This window comes from Pteropus vampyrus, unplaced genomic scaffold, assembly GCF_000151845.1.
Source record: "Pteropus vampyrus isolate Shadow unplaced genomic scaffold, Pvam_2.0 Scaffold194, whole genome shotgun sequence".
In the NCBI taxonomy this organism is placed as follows: Eukaryota; Metazoa; Chordata; class Mammalia; order Chiroptera; family Pteropodidae; genus Pteropus; species Pteropus vampyrus.
This window is the reverse complement of record NW_011888975.1, coordinates 2178685-2193637: the sequence shown is the minus strand read 5'-3', so window position 1 is coordinate 2193637 and position 14953 is coordinate 2178685. Positions and strand designations below refer to the sequence as shown.

At 55.3% G+C, this 14953-nt stretch overlaps 1 protein-coding gene across 4 annotated transcripts in view; it reads right to left on the bottom strand.

Moving 5' to 3' along the window:
- The window catches only part of SCYL3 (SCY1 like pseudokinase 3), a 31892-nt gene that overhangs the window by 11398 nt on the left and 5541 nt on the right, over nt 1–14953 (bottom strand). For 3 of the 4 annotated variants that reach the window (XR_002783188.1, XM_023537583.1, XM_023537581.1), the window contains 10 exons: nt 14653–14856; nt 13785–13970; nt 11963–12076; nt 10946–11002; nt 9934–10036; nt 8710–8821; nt 8206–8307; nt 7004–7081; nt 5132–5271; nt 3792–3967 (listed from right to left, as the gene is read on the bottom strand). Coding sequence is in view for 3 of the 4 variants with exons in the window: in XM_023537583.1 (XP_023393351.1) it covers nt 3792–3967; nt 5132–5271; nt 7004–7081; nt 8206–8307; nt 8710–8821; nt 9934–10036; nt 10946–11002; nt 11963–12076; nt 13785–13970; nt 14653–14817 (1233 nt within the window). In the remaining variant the exon portion in view is untranslated. Of the gene's footprint in view, nt 1–3791; nt 3968–5131; nt 5272–7003; nt 7082–8205; nt 8308–8709; nt 8822–9933; nt 10037–10945; nt 11003–11962; nt 12077–13784; nt 13971–14652; nt 14857–14953 lie in introns of those variants that run through there. The other variant, XM_023537582.1, reaches the window with a different exon arrangement.

Below are 14953 nucleotides of genomic sequence, written 5' to 3'. Positions count from 1 at the left end.
ATGAAAGACCTGGAATAGCCAACACGATCTTGAAAAACAAAGTTGGAGTATCACGCTACCTGATCTCAAACTACACTACAAGGCTATAGTAATTATAGCATGGTAGTGGCATAAAAACAGACACATGGGATAATGGAACAGAACAGAGAGCCTAGAGATAAACCCGTGTTTATATGGTCAATTAATCAATGACAAAGTAGGGGAGAATATACAATGGGATAAACACAGTCTCTTCGATAAATGGTATTGATAAAACTGGACAGATACATGTAAAAAAAAAAAAGAAACGAGACCACTTTCTTATACCATGTACAAGAATAAAGTCAAAATTTAAGACCCCCAAACCATAAAACTCCTAGAAGAAAACAGGCAGCAAACTCTGCTATCGCTCTTAATAACGATTTTTTGGATGTGTCTTCTTGGGTCAGGGAAACAAAAGAAAAAATAAATAGGACTAGATGAAACCAAAAAAGGTCTTACACAGCAAAGGAAATCATCAACAAAACAAAAATACAACCTAATGAATGGGGAAAGAGATTACCAATAATACATTTCATAAGAGATCAATACCCAAGATACATAAGGAACTCATTCATGCAACTTATACCAAGAAAAACCAAGCAATCCAATTAAAAAGTGGGCTGATGACGTGAATAGACATTTCTCTAGAGAGGGAATGTGAAGAGAGGCCCGACATCAGCAATCGTCAGGGGAATGCAAGTTAAAACCACAATGAGATGCCCACTCACACCTGCCGGAAGGTCTGCCCTCAATCAATCAGCAAACGAGTGCAGGCGAGGACGTGGAGAATGAGGAAGTGTGGCGCACTGCTGGTGGGACTGGGAACTGGTGCATCCGCTATGGAGAACGGGCTGGTGGCTCCTCAAAAAATTAAAGACAAAACTACCACATGACTCGGCAATTCCACTTCTGGATTTTTATCCACAGAAAACCGAAACACTAATCTGAAAAGCTATACACATCCCTATATTCATTGCAGTATCATTTACAATACCCAAGATACGGAAGCAACCTGAGCATCCCGACAGTTAAATGGATAAAGAGACAATACACACATACGACAGGATGTTCCTCAGCCAAAAAGGACTGAAATCCTGCCACCTGAGACAACACGGACAGATGCAGAGGGTGTTATGTAAGTGAAATAAATCAGACAGAGAGAGAGAAATACTCTACGTTTCACTTAGATGTGTAATCTAAAAAACAAAAATAAACCAACGAAACAAACTCACGGATACAGAGAACATTCTGATGGCTGTCCGACGGCAGGCGGGGGGAGGGAAGGCTGGGAGCATAGGTGAAAAAGGAGAAGAGATCGTACAAACTGCCAGTTATAAAAACAGTCAGAGATGTAACGTACAGAAGGAACATAGCCAATGATGATGACTATGAATGGTGTCAGATGGGCACTAGGTTTAATGGGGTGATCACTTCCTAAGTTATACAAATGTCTAATCACTATGTTGTACACCTGAAGCTAATATAATACTTTATGTTGACTATAATTGAAAAGATAACACTTCCTTTTTTTTTTTTGACAAAGTACAGACAGGAAGTAAACAAGTACTTTGTAAGTCGTAGGTAGAATTCACAAGGTATGTTAAACACCAGCAGTAGGTTTGTGACCCACAGGATGCTAAAGATGGACTGTATGAGAACAAAGAAGAGGGCTACGAACGAGCAGATGTGGATGAAAAGACAGATTCCTAAGGTCATCGCGCCACCTCTGGGCTAACAGCTATGTCATCAAAAAATCAGCTACCCAGTACGAGCCCACTATGGCCCAGTGCATCCTCCACCCAAGAAACACGAACTCTCCAGCAGCTTAAAAACGAAAACACGATGGCCGCGTCTTCCCCCGCAGGGGACGGAGCTCCAGCGAGGGCTTCTACACCTCCCTCGCGGGCCATGTGGTCATTCTCTGACCTCAGCTCAGTGCCAGTTCTGAGGCCTGTGGTGACACCTCTAGTTCAGAGCTAGAGTGCTCCGTTCCTAAGCTCCCAGGCACACACAGCCATACGTGAGCTGACGGTTACTGCTGCATGACAGATGTAGACACAGTGCCCCGCTGTGGCACCGAGGCGCTAAAGCCAGCCCCCAGTGACCCGCGCCCCCCAGCGAACCTGGGCTGACGTTCGTGACTCACTTTAACCAAGCAAGCGGCTGTGACAAGTGGCATTGTCAGTTCTCAACCCATGCCTCAAGAAGGCTGCAGTCACGTCTGGCAGCCCTGAGCAGCCATGTAAGTCTCCTCCTCCTCTGCCAGAGAAACCACATGGGACTGTCACGAGGGGCACAGCAGCTCTGAGACGTCATGGAGAGGCCCGGCTGTCCCAACGTGCCAGCCAAGCCCAGTCTTTCAGCCATGCCCTCCGAAGAGCTGTCTGGATATGGCAGCCATGGCGGGGCCCCAGAATACCCTACCTCAGCTGACAGGAAGCAGCAGAGGCCCCGAGCTGGGGGCCAACCCAAAGGACTGTGACAATCCATAAAACGGGTGTTTTAGGCACTGGCTTGGGGTGGTTTGTTCCACAGCAGCAGATAACAAACGCCTACCTTTCTCGGGCCTAGGGCACAGCCCACGATGGCACACGAAACTAAAGTCCCCTGAGGAGCAGGAAGAGTGCTCTCTGTCCCTCTAAAAGAGGAAACACATCTCCATGACAGACTGAGGGACCATCTTGCCACGAGCGACAGAGTCCAGGGTCGAGAAAGCACACATCTACAAAGCCCGTAAGGCCTCTGCCACCCCAGGCCACGCGTGAAGTCCTCAGAACGCACGCCGGCCGCCCGGGCTCCTCCCAGCGAGCCCCGCCTTCCCCGTCCTGTCAGCCTCTCTCAACCTATTCCTCGCCTGACAAGGATGAAAAGGTGCCGCGTCCGATCACCGTGAGTCTCTCGTCACGACCTGAGCATCGCTCTGCGATTCTCCCCTGCGCACGGTTAAGTCATTTTGTTCTGTTAACTGTCTCATGTCAGCTTTATTTCCTAACCAGCCCACCGGGAGGGCTGAAGGGCGGAGTGGGGGACCCTCCCCAGCTCCCCAGCACCACCTGCCAGCTCCGAGGGCAGGGTGTGTCACACGCCTCTGGGTCCCCAGGACCCGAGCACAGAACCGGGCCTAACACCAGGCCTTATGATTCTCAAGTCAATCAATCTCATAGGAAAACAAATCATTTGAAAGATACCACGTGATTGATGAAATCTTTTCAAAACTCACGTCTGCCCAAAATGTGACCTTAAAATGAGATCACACAGGGTTAGAGTAGGCCCCACTACGTCCAGTGACTGGTGTGCTCACAAAAAAGCCTGTGACGACATGCAGAGACCGGTGACACCGCTAAGGCCAAGACACGCCGAGGACGGCGGACGCTGCCGGGAGGCGGGACGGACGCCGCGCTCTAGAACCCAGAGTTAGGTCTCTCCCGTTCTAAGCCGCGCAGCTTGCGGTCACTCGTGACATCGGTCACAGGAAACCAACACAAACCTGGGGCCCGAGGGCGGAGCCTGCCGAGGCTCCCGCGTGGCTGGTGAAAAGGCTGAAAACCACGGATGCGGCAGCCTCAGGCCCCCTTAGGTTTTACGGTCGCGTCCCCGAGTGTGCTCGCCCCTCCCCCCTGCCTCGCAGAGTGAGTGCGCGATCCTCGTCCCCTCTCAGGCAGCGAGTGGAATGGAAACGGGGGGCTGCCGCAGACCTGGGCCCCCCAGCTCTGATCCGAATCCCGCGCCCGCCCTGGCTCGGGCCCCAACCCTCGCCACCCGTCTCTGACCTGTGGTAGGATGACCTTGCGCAGCTGCTCCGGGGTGAAGTGCTCCACGTAGGTCTCCAGGTGCGACAGCAGCACCACGCGCACGTGCTCCTCGTGGACCGTGAACAGTCGCAGCAGCACCGGAATCACGCGCGCCTGGAACAGGGCCGGCGACAGCAGGCCCCGGGGCGCTCCCGCTGCCCCAGGTCGGAGGTGGCGCAGGAGAGAAGCAAGAAGTCAGCCTGGAGCTCACGCGCGCCCCAAACCGCCGTGTGGACCCCCATCCCCCGGGGCTGCGTTATCTTTAGTGCACTGTCCCTTCCAGAAGCCCTTGCAAAACACGCATCGTAGTTACTGCACTACCAGGAAAGCTCATCCTTTAGCAGCATCCTGCATCGAGAACTCTCTATCACGTGTGTGTGACGGGAATGTCATGTGCTACGTTAGATCGACGCAGCGGCTGCAGCTCCGTCCGTGAGGCCGGCGGTGTTGAGTGCTGCGGCGGGGCTCGGCGCTGGACAGTCCCCTCCGCCCAGTGTCACAGCCGTGGTTATGGGAGTGGGGACATCTGAGGTACACGTGACACCCTTGCACACAGGCAGACTTTCTGACACTCCGGGTGGCTCGGAAGTGCACCCCACCCACAGTCGACAGAGCCGGGGCGGATGGGCCCCGACAGAAGTTCCTGGCTAAAGAGAGCGGCACCGAGGTGGAGGCAGGAAACACTATGCTGTCAACGTCACCGGGCACGCGGCTGCACTGGACCGAGATTTCGTAAGAAACTCCAAAAGCAGGATTCTCTACCCAGCTCGAAAGAGTGAGCGTAATGCTGTACTCTCTAACCTGAGGTGTTAGCATCTGGAGTCTTAAAAAGTTAGAAGTTTCAAAGTAATAACTTTGTGAAACGAGGTTATTTCACATTCAGAAAAAAACGGGAGCTCCAAGGAGTAAAGTGATCTCGGTGCTTTTCAATCTTTCCATTGAAAAGACAAGATACACGGGGCGCTCTTGGGGATCAGGAGGCACAGGCCTCAAAGGGCCACTGCACATGCCACGGTTTCCTGAAGACGCAGGTTTCCCCGTAAAACTCCAAGGGCTTTTCATGTTCTGGGCGTGCGTGGGAGCATGCGTGGGAGCATGCGTGAGACCCCCCGCGGCCCACAGTGAACCTGCACATGCTCCACGCTTGTCCCGTGGGTCCTGGAACTCAGGGTTGGGTCAGTTATCCCATCGGGGGCCAGGAACTTCTCTACTTTTAGACCCGATGTAACTATGCCATGTAGTGCTCCCACGCTGCTCAAATATGGACTAGCGACCCCAAGCTCCTTAATTCCCAGTAGTACTTTAAAGTGGAAATTCACCTTTTTTGGGGCCAAGCAGATGAGGAAGAAAACTCTTAACAGCTACTGGCTCTGCAAACACCAGCTGATTAAGCAGAAGAGGCACCAACCTTGAAGCTATCAACTCCTCCGACAGGCAGCTGACTCTGTCCAGCAGAAACCTGAGGGAAAGGAGGAAGGCCCGGGAGACTGGTGGTGACAGGTCAGCTCGCTGGCACACGTCAGACACTCGCGCCTGCCTGCCACCGCCACCTGAGCGACGCCTTTGAAATGAAGCTAGAAAGGTGACCAGGGCGGTCCCAGGTAGTTATGAAAATGCAGGGAGGAGGCCAGCTCGTCAGCACCCGCACGACCTCCAGTCCCAGGGGGAAACGTCCTCAGCAGAGGGTCCCTGACTAGCAGCACAAATGCCCTTTCCTTCTCCAACGTGAAAAGTGCAGGATATTAGATGACCCACTGTTTCCATAGTAAACAAAATACAGGCTTCTGTTACTACGCTTATCAAGTTAAAACAAGGTACGTAAGAGCACTTAGTTAAATACACAGACAGCAGGTCGTAAGGTGACCCTTCGCGGATAACCCTGCGGCCAAGCCCGTCCCTACTCACTCCTGCCTCCTTTCCGGGTCCCAGGGCGGTGGGGACGTCTTGTTGAAGGCCTCCCCACCCAGCCAGGGCCCCAGCCCTCGGTCCCTTCCCTTCCAGGACAGGACAGTCCCCAGCACGCCTGCAGCGTCAACTGCTCCCTCCCGCCGCTCCGCCCCTCAGCCCGTGAACACGTGGACACCTCTGCAGGGAGACGCGGCCAGCCTCGACTCCGCCTCCTCCTGCAGCTACACAGGAGCTGTCTGTCGCCCACGCCACCGGCCCCTCGCGCTCACGCACGCGCGCACTGAGCCAGGCCCACTGCTGAAGCAGCTCTTTCCAAGACCAGGCCAGCAGTGGATTCCTGACTAAATGACCAGCCTTTCAGATACTCGCTAGCGCTCTGGGGACACCAGCCTCCTGGGCTCTCCACACCTCCGAGCACTGCGCTCTGTCTCATCAGCCACCCCTCCCCACCACCCTGACACGGCTGGGCGCCCCAGCGTTCTGATTTGGGCCCACTGCCCTGGTCGTGCTCCCCACTTTCTGTGGAGAACATCATCAACTACAAGCTGATGACCCTAATTAACATTCGCCTCAGCCCTATCTGGCCGAATGCCCGTGGACATCTCCGTCAACGTCCCAGGGACACTTCTGACGACCACACTGACCGTGGAACTCACCGCTGCCCTGCACGTTGGGCCCTCGGCTCCAGCGCCCCCTAATCATCAGGTGACGATCACTAAGGCCTCATCTCAACATCTTCCTCTCCATACCGCAGACGCCCACGCGTGGCCTCGCATGCACCGCCCTGGCCGCGTGGGGCTGTCTGCCTGGCCCCAGCCCCGGACGAGGTGAGCCGGAGCCGCCCACCGCCGAGCGGCCCCTTTGGGGGAGAACGACCGTCTCGCAGCTGCTCTCGCTCCCCGGACGGCGTCGGCGCCAGAGTCCCGCCTTACGGGTCAGCACTCTTCAAGGCTGCACGACGGTGCCCACCCCACGCCTGTCCTGGCCTTGGCACCTGCCGTGCAAACGACCTGCTTGTCACTCCACACGCAAGACACGCTGCACGCCACTCTGTTCGTTCACACCCCCCCCGCCCCTGCACGCTCCCTCTGCCCACGGACCCTCCGCCTGCATCTGACGCCCTCACTGGGCTGCCCAGCCCGCGGGCCGGCAGAGCGTGACATGGAGGAAGGTGCAGTAAACTGCACTGAAACCCCAAATGCCCGCCCAACCTCGAGGCCGCCTGGTGGTCACGTGGGCCTAATCCGTGTCACTGCAGTTTAGGGGGTAACGTCTGAACTTACTTAAAGAACTCAGTTTTCTCCTCTTCGCTCTTCAATGTTAAACTTTTCAAGAAATTCACAATTTCTAGAAAATCATTCCTAAATGCCAAACAAAAACATGCAGGACAGCAGATTAGAGGAGGCATGTCAAACACTGGGCTGTACGAGTCAACAAAGAAACATTCTCCTGTGCCACTCAGAAGGCTCTGCTGTCACTAGGCAGCCTAGGAGGCGAGCACTAGGGAAGGAGCCCACAGGGAATCTGCTATTTTAGGAGCATCAGGAAGATCTATGAAGACACATGCTTAACCACACACACGTGTGCACACATGCTAACAAACTGTGTGCTTTTTTAATAACCATCGGAACCATCCACGTTTTCTGTCGTGACGGGATGTGGTTAAATGGAGTGTCCTGGGAGAAATGGTACTGTCGTCGAACAACTGATTCTCAAGTCTCTTCCTGGGAAGTAAGAAGTGTCCAAGAGGGCTGGGGACGGAGGGACGCGTCTCGTTTCTCCAGCCAGGCGGGGAAGGTGGTCAGCTTCCTGTAGGGCCACCAGTCACAGAGGCGGCGGACTGGCCAGCTAATGTCCTACTGCCTACCCCCAGCCGCACTCACACCTGTCCCGCTGGCCGGCTATGGGGAGAGGAAGCGAAAGTGTCTTAGCTGCAGTCTAAGGAACGGCCCCCCACCGCTGTCACCCCCACCGGCTTCTCCCCACAACACTCGGATTTTGGGGAGGGGGCCCGGGGTGTTTCTGGCTGTCCTCTCCTGTTGAAGTACAGTTCTTACTAACGAACTCCTGTCACACACAGTGATGAGAGGATTTATTTCCTGTAAAGGACGAGACTTTATATCAAGGTAAAAAAGTATTACTATAAATTACCCAAAAGAACGTGGAAATACCTTGGTTAAGACTCCTCCAAGGTAAATGTTTTCAACAGTTTCTTTAAAACAAATGATAAATACATCCTTAATAACTACAAGGAACAACGCCCCTGCCTGTTTACTGCCACCCCCAGTCCTGTCCTGGGGGAACCACTCCCCCTCGAGACCGTTAGCTCAGTTTTTCTCAGGCCCTGACTGCAAACACGTAGTTTAAGTTGCAAAATGACATAGGACAAGTTTTGCTAATAAAAGTCATGAATGTGGAATTAACCTGAGCAGAAGTTCTGCAGTCAGGGAGGTAAAAAAATGAAGGACACATAATTAAAACTAACCTTGAAGAGAGGTTCAAAAACATCTCTGAATCCAGCGACAGTATTAAGTTATATTCTGCCCCTCCCTCTAAATCGACTTCTTTGCTCTTCCAGCACGTCTTACTAAACAAAGAAAACAATCTTCTGCCTAAGAAAAATAAGCTCATGTCCCAAACCCAACAAAAGAAGATGTCAACAGTAACAAACTCTTATCAACGGCACAGCGGCAGAGGGGAGAGACCATGCTTAACTTTCTCAATGAACTGGGACCTGAACCGTGGGCCCCGCCCAGCTCCTTCGTCAGAAGCCTGAGTCCTGCTCCGTTTCTAAACCAGCCTTTATGAAGATCAAGTATTTCTGAAACTTCCTCTCGGCGACAGGAACCTGAGAGGCAACCCAGGTCCTCCCTCTATTTCCCACGGGGACATGACTCAGCCTCTCCTGACAACTGAGGAAAGGGACCGCTCCAGTCAGTGCTGCGAGTGTGCCGGAGAGCAGGCCGGTGTGTCACGCGAGACGCCTCACCTGAAGAGGTCGTGGGACAGTAAGGTGCGGAGCGCGGGCCGACACTGGGGAACGGGGTTCCGCAGAGCTGCGCGCAAGGTCTGCTGGAAGCTGGCGAGGGCGGCCGCTGAAACTGAAACCCAGACCCAGTTAGTGTCCAGTGCCTTCCCCTCTCAGGCCGCTACGGCTGCAGACTGACGGGAGCAAAACCAACCTGTAAAAGCCCAAACAGACAGAGCCCTGGCTATTGCCAAACAGCTCTGGCTTCCGCGGCCACACTCCCTGGCAGAGCGGGAGGGCGCCCGGCCACCCACCGCCCGCCTGAGCCCACGCATCCGGGCGTCGGCTCAACTGGCTCAGGCCCAGAGCAGGTTTTGCCTGCCCAGGTGTGCGGGCCCTGCCGGCCGGGGCCACTTGTCCCCCGGACAGGGCAAGTGAGCTGAGGATGGCATTTTGGTTCCCTAAGGATGATACACGGCCCACCACCGGGACCAGTGGGGAGGAAGGTGTTCTCCACCCACAGGGCCTCTGCTCCGCTCGCATCCTCAAGTACCAAGGCCGGGACAGTCGCGAGCGGCCAGTGGCACAGGGCCGGGAGCTCCTGAGCCCGCCCGAGCCTGAGAGGAGACACTGCGTCAGGGCCGCCCGAAGCCTCGCAGCACCAGATGGGCCAGCGAGGGGCCTGCGGCCCACGCCCCAGGCCATAGCAGGGGGACACCTGAAGGCTGGGGGCCGGAGGAGGGGCAGGCTGCCGCCGAGCTCGGGAGCTCAGAACGCGTGTGCTCAGCAGCCCGGCTTCCGGGGACAGAGGAAGGAAAAGGCAACGCGTAGGTCACATCAAGAAAAAAAACTCAAAAGGGCTTTGGAAGAACCAAGGAAATGTTAAGCTTGACTTAGAAACTAGTAATGAAGTTTGAGTTTTACTCTACTCCAGTTATTACACATAAATCAGCATTCGTTAACTTACTGGCTGGTTCAAATCAAGTCTTTAGACGATCAAAACCAACACCAAATAACGAGGTGATGACACGAGATACTGACAGCCAGCGTTCAAGGGGCTTCCTACTGACAAGGCGGACTCAGGAGCCGCAAGGATCTCTCCCCGCCATCAGAGCGGCCCGCCCAGGCCACTGGGGAAGGGACAGGCTCCCGCTCTCATCAAAGACACGGGCTTGGGACCTGCACGAAGGCGGCGTGGGTGGTCTCCCACTCAGCGTGCGGACGCGGTGCGTGACGCCAACTCACCCTGCCCGCTCAGGACAGTGAGCACACTTTCCACCAGCGTCCCGAACGAATAGGCGTCCCGCGCGTGTCCGTGCGACTCCGGCAGGGCTGTGAATTCTGGAGACTAGAAGCAGGACAAGCCGTTGGAGCATCGCAGCTGCCCTGGGGAGCGCGTCCCGTCTCCGCGGAGCCCCCCACTCTGCACTCAGGGCGCTCCCGGCTGACAGTGCAGCAGCGGCTCATTTACAGGCTCCTAAGGTCTGTGCCTTTCAAAAATACGTGACGGCAACTGGAGGAAAAATGCGTCGGCGCCCAGTGCTGCCAGCAAACGCACGTGCAGAAACACACCAGATGGCAGCCGGCTGCTCGGACACCACCGAGCCCGACCCTGAGATGCCCGATGGCATCTTCTGTTCCTTTCTCTCAAAATGCTAGGCAGACTCTAAACTGACTGAAAACAGCAGTCTACGCGCACAGGACTAACGTGGATGAATCTGACTCATTTCAAGTCTTAGGTCTACAGCTAAGTGGACGTGGACAGTTACAGTCGTATTTCCTGAAAAGCACGCTGACTGTGCCTTCGGGGACCGGTGGCAGTTTACAGCGAGTATGAGGACAAGCTGAGTGGGAGCGACTGCTTTCCACTCAATCGGTGAACCCGGCCCTTCCTCGCCAGCGCCGCCAACCACCACCCCGAGCGACCTCGGGGTCTCGCTGGCCGGGGGCGGAGGGGAGGCTGGTGCTGCCACCCAGCTCTCCTGCCTTCCAGCGAAGTACAGGGTCACCGGGAAACGGGCAGGAGGCACCGACCTGTCCCCACTGAGGTCCCGCTACCTCTGCACAGTATCCCAGGTGTCTGTACACCAGTGTCAGCTGGGTGCCCGGAAAAGGCTCCCTGCTGTGGCGGTGAGGCCTGGTGGCGGCCTTGAAGGCAGAGGGGTGAGGCCTCTGCAGTGAGTTAGCACAAGGGCAGGCGGAGGCTCCGGTCAGACCTACGAAGCAGCGTCCGCTGCGGGGACGCGTGTCACCTCACCATCTCCTCAGGAGGGATGCATGCCGGGTCTCGTGCTGACTGCAGACTCCTCAGGAACTAGACGGAGACATTAAGGAAAAGAAGCCACATGTGTCTGGTGACCAATCTCTCACACCGAGTTACCAACGTGACGAGCAACGGGAACAGCGGCTACGAAACCCTCAAACCACTGCCACATGTTAAAGGTGCCAATTTAAAATCCCTCCCCACAGAAAAACGTGAGTGCAGTGCCTGGCACGGCACAAGGCCCAGTGGAAAACGAACGAAAGTTTGCTCTCCCTTGTCCCGGCAGCTGGTTTACCGGGCGCCCCCTGCTCTGAGAGGCGCCCCAGCGGAACTTCCTGGTGTGGGAACTGAGGACTCTCGCTCCCCGCACAGATGTCAACAGGGGGAAGCTGTCCCCACATGGAACAGCCTGTCGACCTCCTCCCTGAATCGAGCCCACCTAAGGCTTGCTGCCACAGGAGATACGGGTGTTCAGAGCCTCATCAGCTACCGAGACAAAACCAGCATCCACAGAACAAGCGCCTTCTTTCACTGACTCCAAGATCATTTGTCAAGAACTGTATGTCCCGACCACCACCAAGGGCCCCAGGAACAGGAGACGAGTGCAGTCAGTCCGTTCCTGGGCCCCCAGCGGGCGCTCGCGGACCCCGCTGTCCTAAGTGGAGCCGTAATGGTTAAGTGTAAGATGCTGTCATACCCGGCAAGGCAGACAGACACGTAAGTGACTCCAACATTCAACACTCCGTGCTGTCATCACGTACAGGACACCACACGAGCAGAGCGGGCAGGTAATTAAAAATGAGAGCAAGCCATGTTCTGTCTTGGGTTCCTCGGCTAAAAACGAGGAGCAAAGAATGGATGCCCCCCAGTGCCCATCAAGAACAAAATCCCGCATCTCCACGAATGTGAGCACTGACAAAAAGTCCCCTGACGCTGAAGGAAAGCCCCCGGTGACAGCCGGTGCCAGAGCCTGCGGGGGCCCGGGCACAAGGCAGGCTGTGGCCAGCTCACCTCCGCTGTGGCCTGGGGGGCCGTGCACACTGTCTCCATGCCCCCGAGCTTCCAGTGCCCATCTTCGCTCACAAACACAGACGACAAGCAGACGTTGTTGTGTGTCAGGTGGCCCTGGAGGACGAAAAGGAAGGTGACTGCCACTGTAACTCTTGAAGCAGGAGTTTTACAAAATGAAATACTAACCACCAAAAAGAAGACAGGGCTCGGTAAATGGAACCCAGCTTGACAGAATGACAGGCTGAGTGAGCCTGCTCGAGCGCCATGAAGTCAGAAAAAGGGGAAAACACAGTGGAGAGGCTTCCATGACCTCCCCCGGCCCGTGAGGCAGCCTGAGAGACGCTGAGGCGCTGCACAGACATGGCACACCCCGCTCCCACGGGACTCAGGAGACGCACGTGTCCCCAAACGTGGTCTCACAGACCGTTACGACCTTCGTGTTTGCTGCCAGTGCCTTTAAAGATGACATTTTTCTTTGCTCTCCTAAGTTACTGGATTAATTTTCTCCTCTAAATTCTTTCTCACCAAATTCTACCCTTAACCCAAATCCACTTCACCTGAAATCTTGTAAGTAGGCAGTAAAAAATTCTGCCTGAAGAGGAAAATGGAATAAAGACCACCAGAAATACGCCACAGACCACGGGAAAGCCAAGTTTAAAACCATAAAAATAGTAAAGGCAAACGAGAAAGAAAAAGAAAGAATGAGAGTACGACTGAAATACGTCCTCGTCCCAAACGAGGAACCTTCCAGTAAACGAGTACGTTTTAAATACTCTAACCAGAAAAAAATAAATTAAAAAATACTCTACCCAGGATATTTTTACACAAAATAGCCCAGTACATATACGTATTAAAGGAATGCTTAAAATAGTATGGATGGCTTGTTTCCGCCTCAGAAATAATGAAGGCGACTCGGCGCACCGGTATTTGCTGTCCCCGCACTAACACCTGGGGACTGACGCGCCGTCAGGCGGCTGCCTCTGGGGAGGTCTAGACGCGGGCCTTGCCCCGTGTGCCTGTCACACTTGTCACCATGTGCCTGCACCTTCCCAATTGAGAAAATACTCCTCCTCAGTGAAGCAAGAATGACTCTCGTGAACCTGAAGCTGCTTTTAAGAGAAGACAAAGCCAGAGTGACATTCGGAAAGTCTGTCTCCCATCAAGAGAAAACTTTTAAAAAACGTCCTTCGAGGTGGGTCAAACGCAAGTGTTTCTAGCCCGCACCTGGTGTTGTTTAGTCTGGGGGAGCTGCCCGAGGCCTCGACGCTGCAGGATGCAAACCCCACAGCGCAACGGCAGCGCTCCAGTCACGGCCGGGAAGCAGACCGGAGTGGACCGGAACCACGCTGCCTGCGGAGCCGCACACTCTGCAGTGCTGAGGGCTGACGCTCATCGGCACAACCCGCTTAAATGGGGAGAAATGCGTAAAACTCCGCCTCTGAGAAATAACTTCAAAACTGAAAATGGGACAGAGCTGAAGACACAGGAGCTCTGGTCCGCGGCGCGGACGCGAAACCTCTGTCTCGATGAGACCAGCTCCAGCTATTTTCAGGTAAAGCCTGACGCGCAGGTGCAGGAAGACGCGTTAACTGAAACGAAGTCCGTGACGGACCGCCCAGGGTGGAGAGCTCGCTGCCCAAGGCCACAGGCCGCGTCTCTGCAGCGCCTCTGTGCCTTCCGATGTGCCACTGTCCCCCGGGAAGCGCTCCTGTGGGAACGAGAACTCGTGACTTCTGTACGAACCACGATTACAGCACCGCCACACAGGCAAGGCCCCGGGCTCCATCGAGGCCTGCGAGGTGGCCGTGCCCGGGCTACGTACTCTGTCGTGAAGGAACACGAGGGCCAGCAGTATGTCGTAGATCCCGGCGCAGACCTCTGCAGAGGACAGCGTGGCCAGCGCCACTGCCAAAGGCTGCACGCGCTCAGTGATGAGGTGAATGCCATCGGCTTGCACAGTACAAGACAAAAACCTCAGCAGGCAAGGGTGACGAAGGGTCTTCAAGTGCTTTAAAAACACAAACAGAAGAATTTTGAAGTTAATGACTCACAACCACATTATCGTTACATACATGTTGCAGTAAAAGTCGGAAAACGGAGAACTGTATTCAAGGTCCTTTCCCGCTCCCTACCTTCTCGGCTGTCCCCAGATTGCAAAAGAGGCAAAGGAGAAGCTACTCCTTGTGACCTTACAACATTTAAATAACTGCTACCTGGGAACTCTGAAAGGTAAATGTGCAGCAGACCACGGAGGACTGTCAAAATCTGGGGAGGAGACACCCTCAGAGGGGCGTCTCCTGGTTTAGGGATGTCCCTTGCCACAGCGTGCGCAGAGGGTGAAGGGTGGTGCCGCGAAGGTGGCTCAGACCCTTGCAGAAGCCCTGCCATCGTTCTGGCCACAAGAGTCGCAGGGAGGAGGGAAGGCAGGCCGGGCGAGGGGAGCGCTGGAGGAGACGCCCTGGCGCCTGCACCCCACGCACGGCTCGGGTGACGCTGCACCAGCACGCGCAGGGCAGACCCCGACCAGCAGCGTGACCTGGCGAGAAAGGACCGAGGCTCGCGTGGCCTGCATGGTGGGGCAGGGGGCAGTTACAGGACCTGAGTGTCGATGCCGGTCCTTACGGTCCCCCTGTTGGGCCTTTATTCACGTTTTTCATAGTAAGAAGTATTAAGCGTCACCTGTCACACACCTTGGCGGCCTTGTTGACCTTGTCTTCGTTTTCTCTCTTATACACAAACACTGAGGCGCACCTGCCATCCTGCAGGACAGCGGGGTACACGGCCAGGCCCGAGGGCAAGGTGACCGGGGGCCCCTCCAAGGCACAGCTCCGCACGGCGCTGCTCTCTGCTCCCATCCTGGAGGCTGCGCACAGCCCCTCCCGCGCCTCGCAGACCTGAGGAAACAGACTTCGGTTCAAACTCCAGCCTCCACCTGCAGCGTGAGCCCAGAATCCAGACGCAGCTGCTCCAACCTGCCGGTTTCCACGAGCC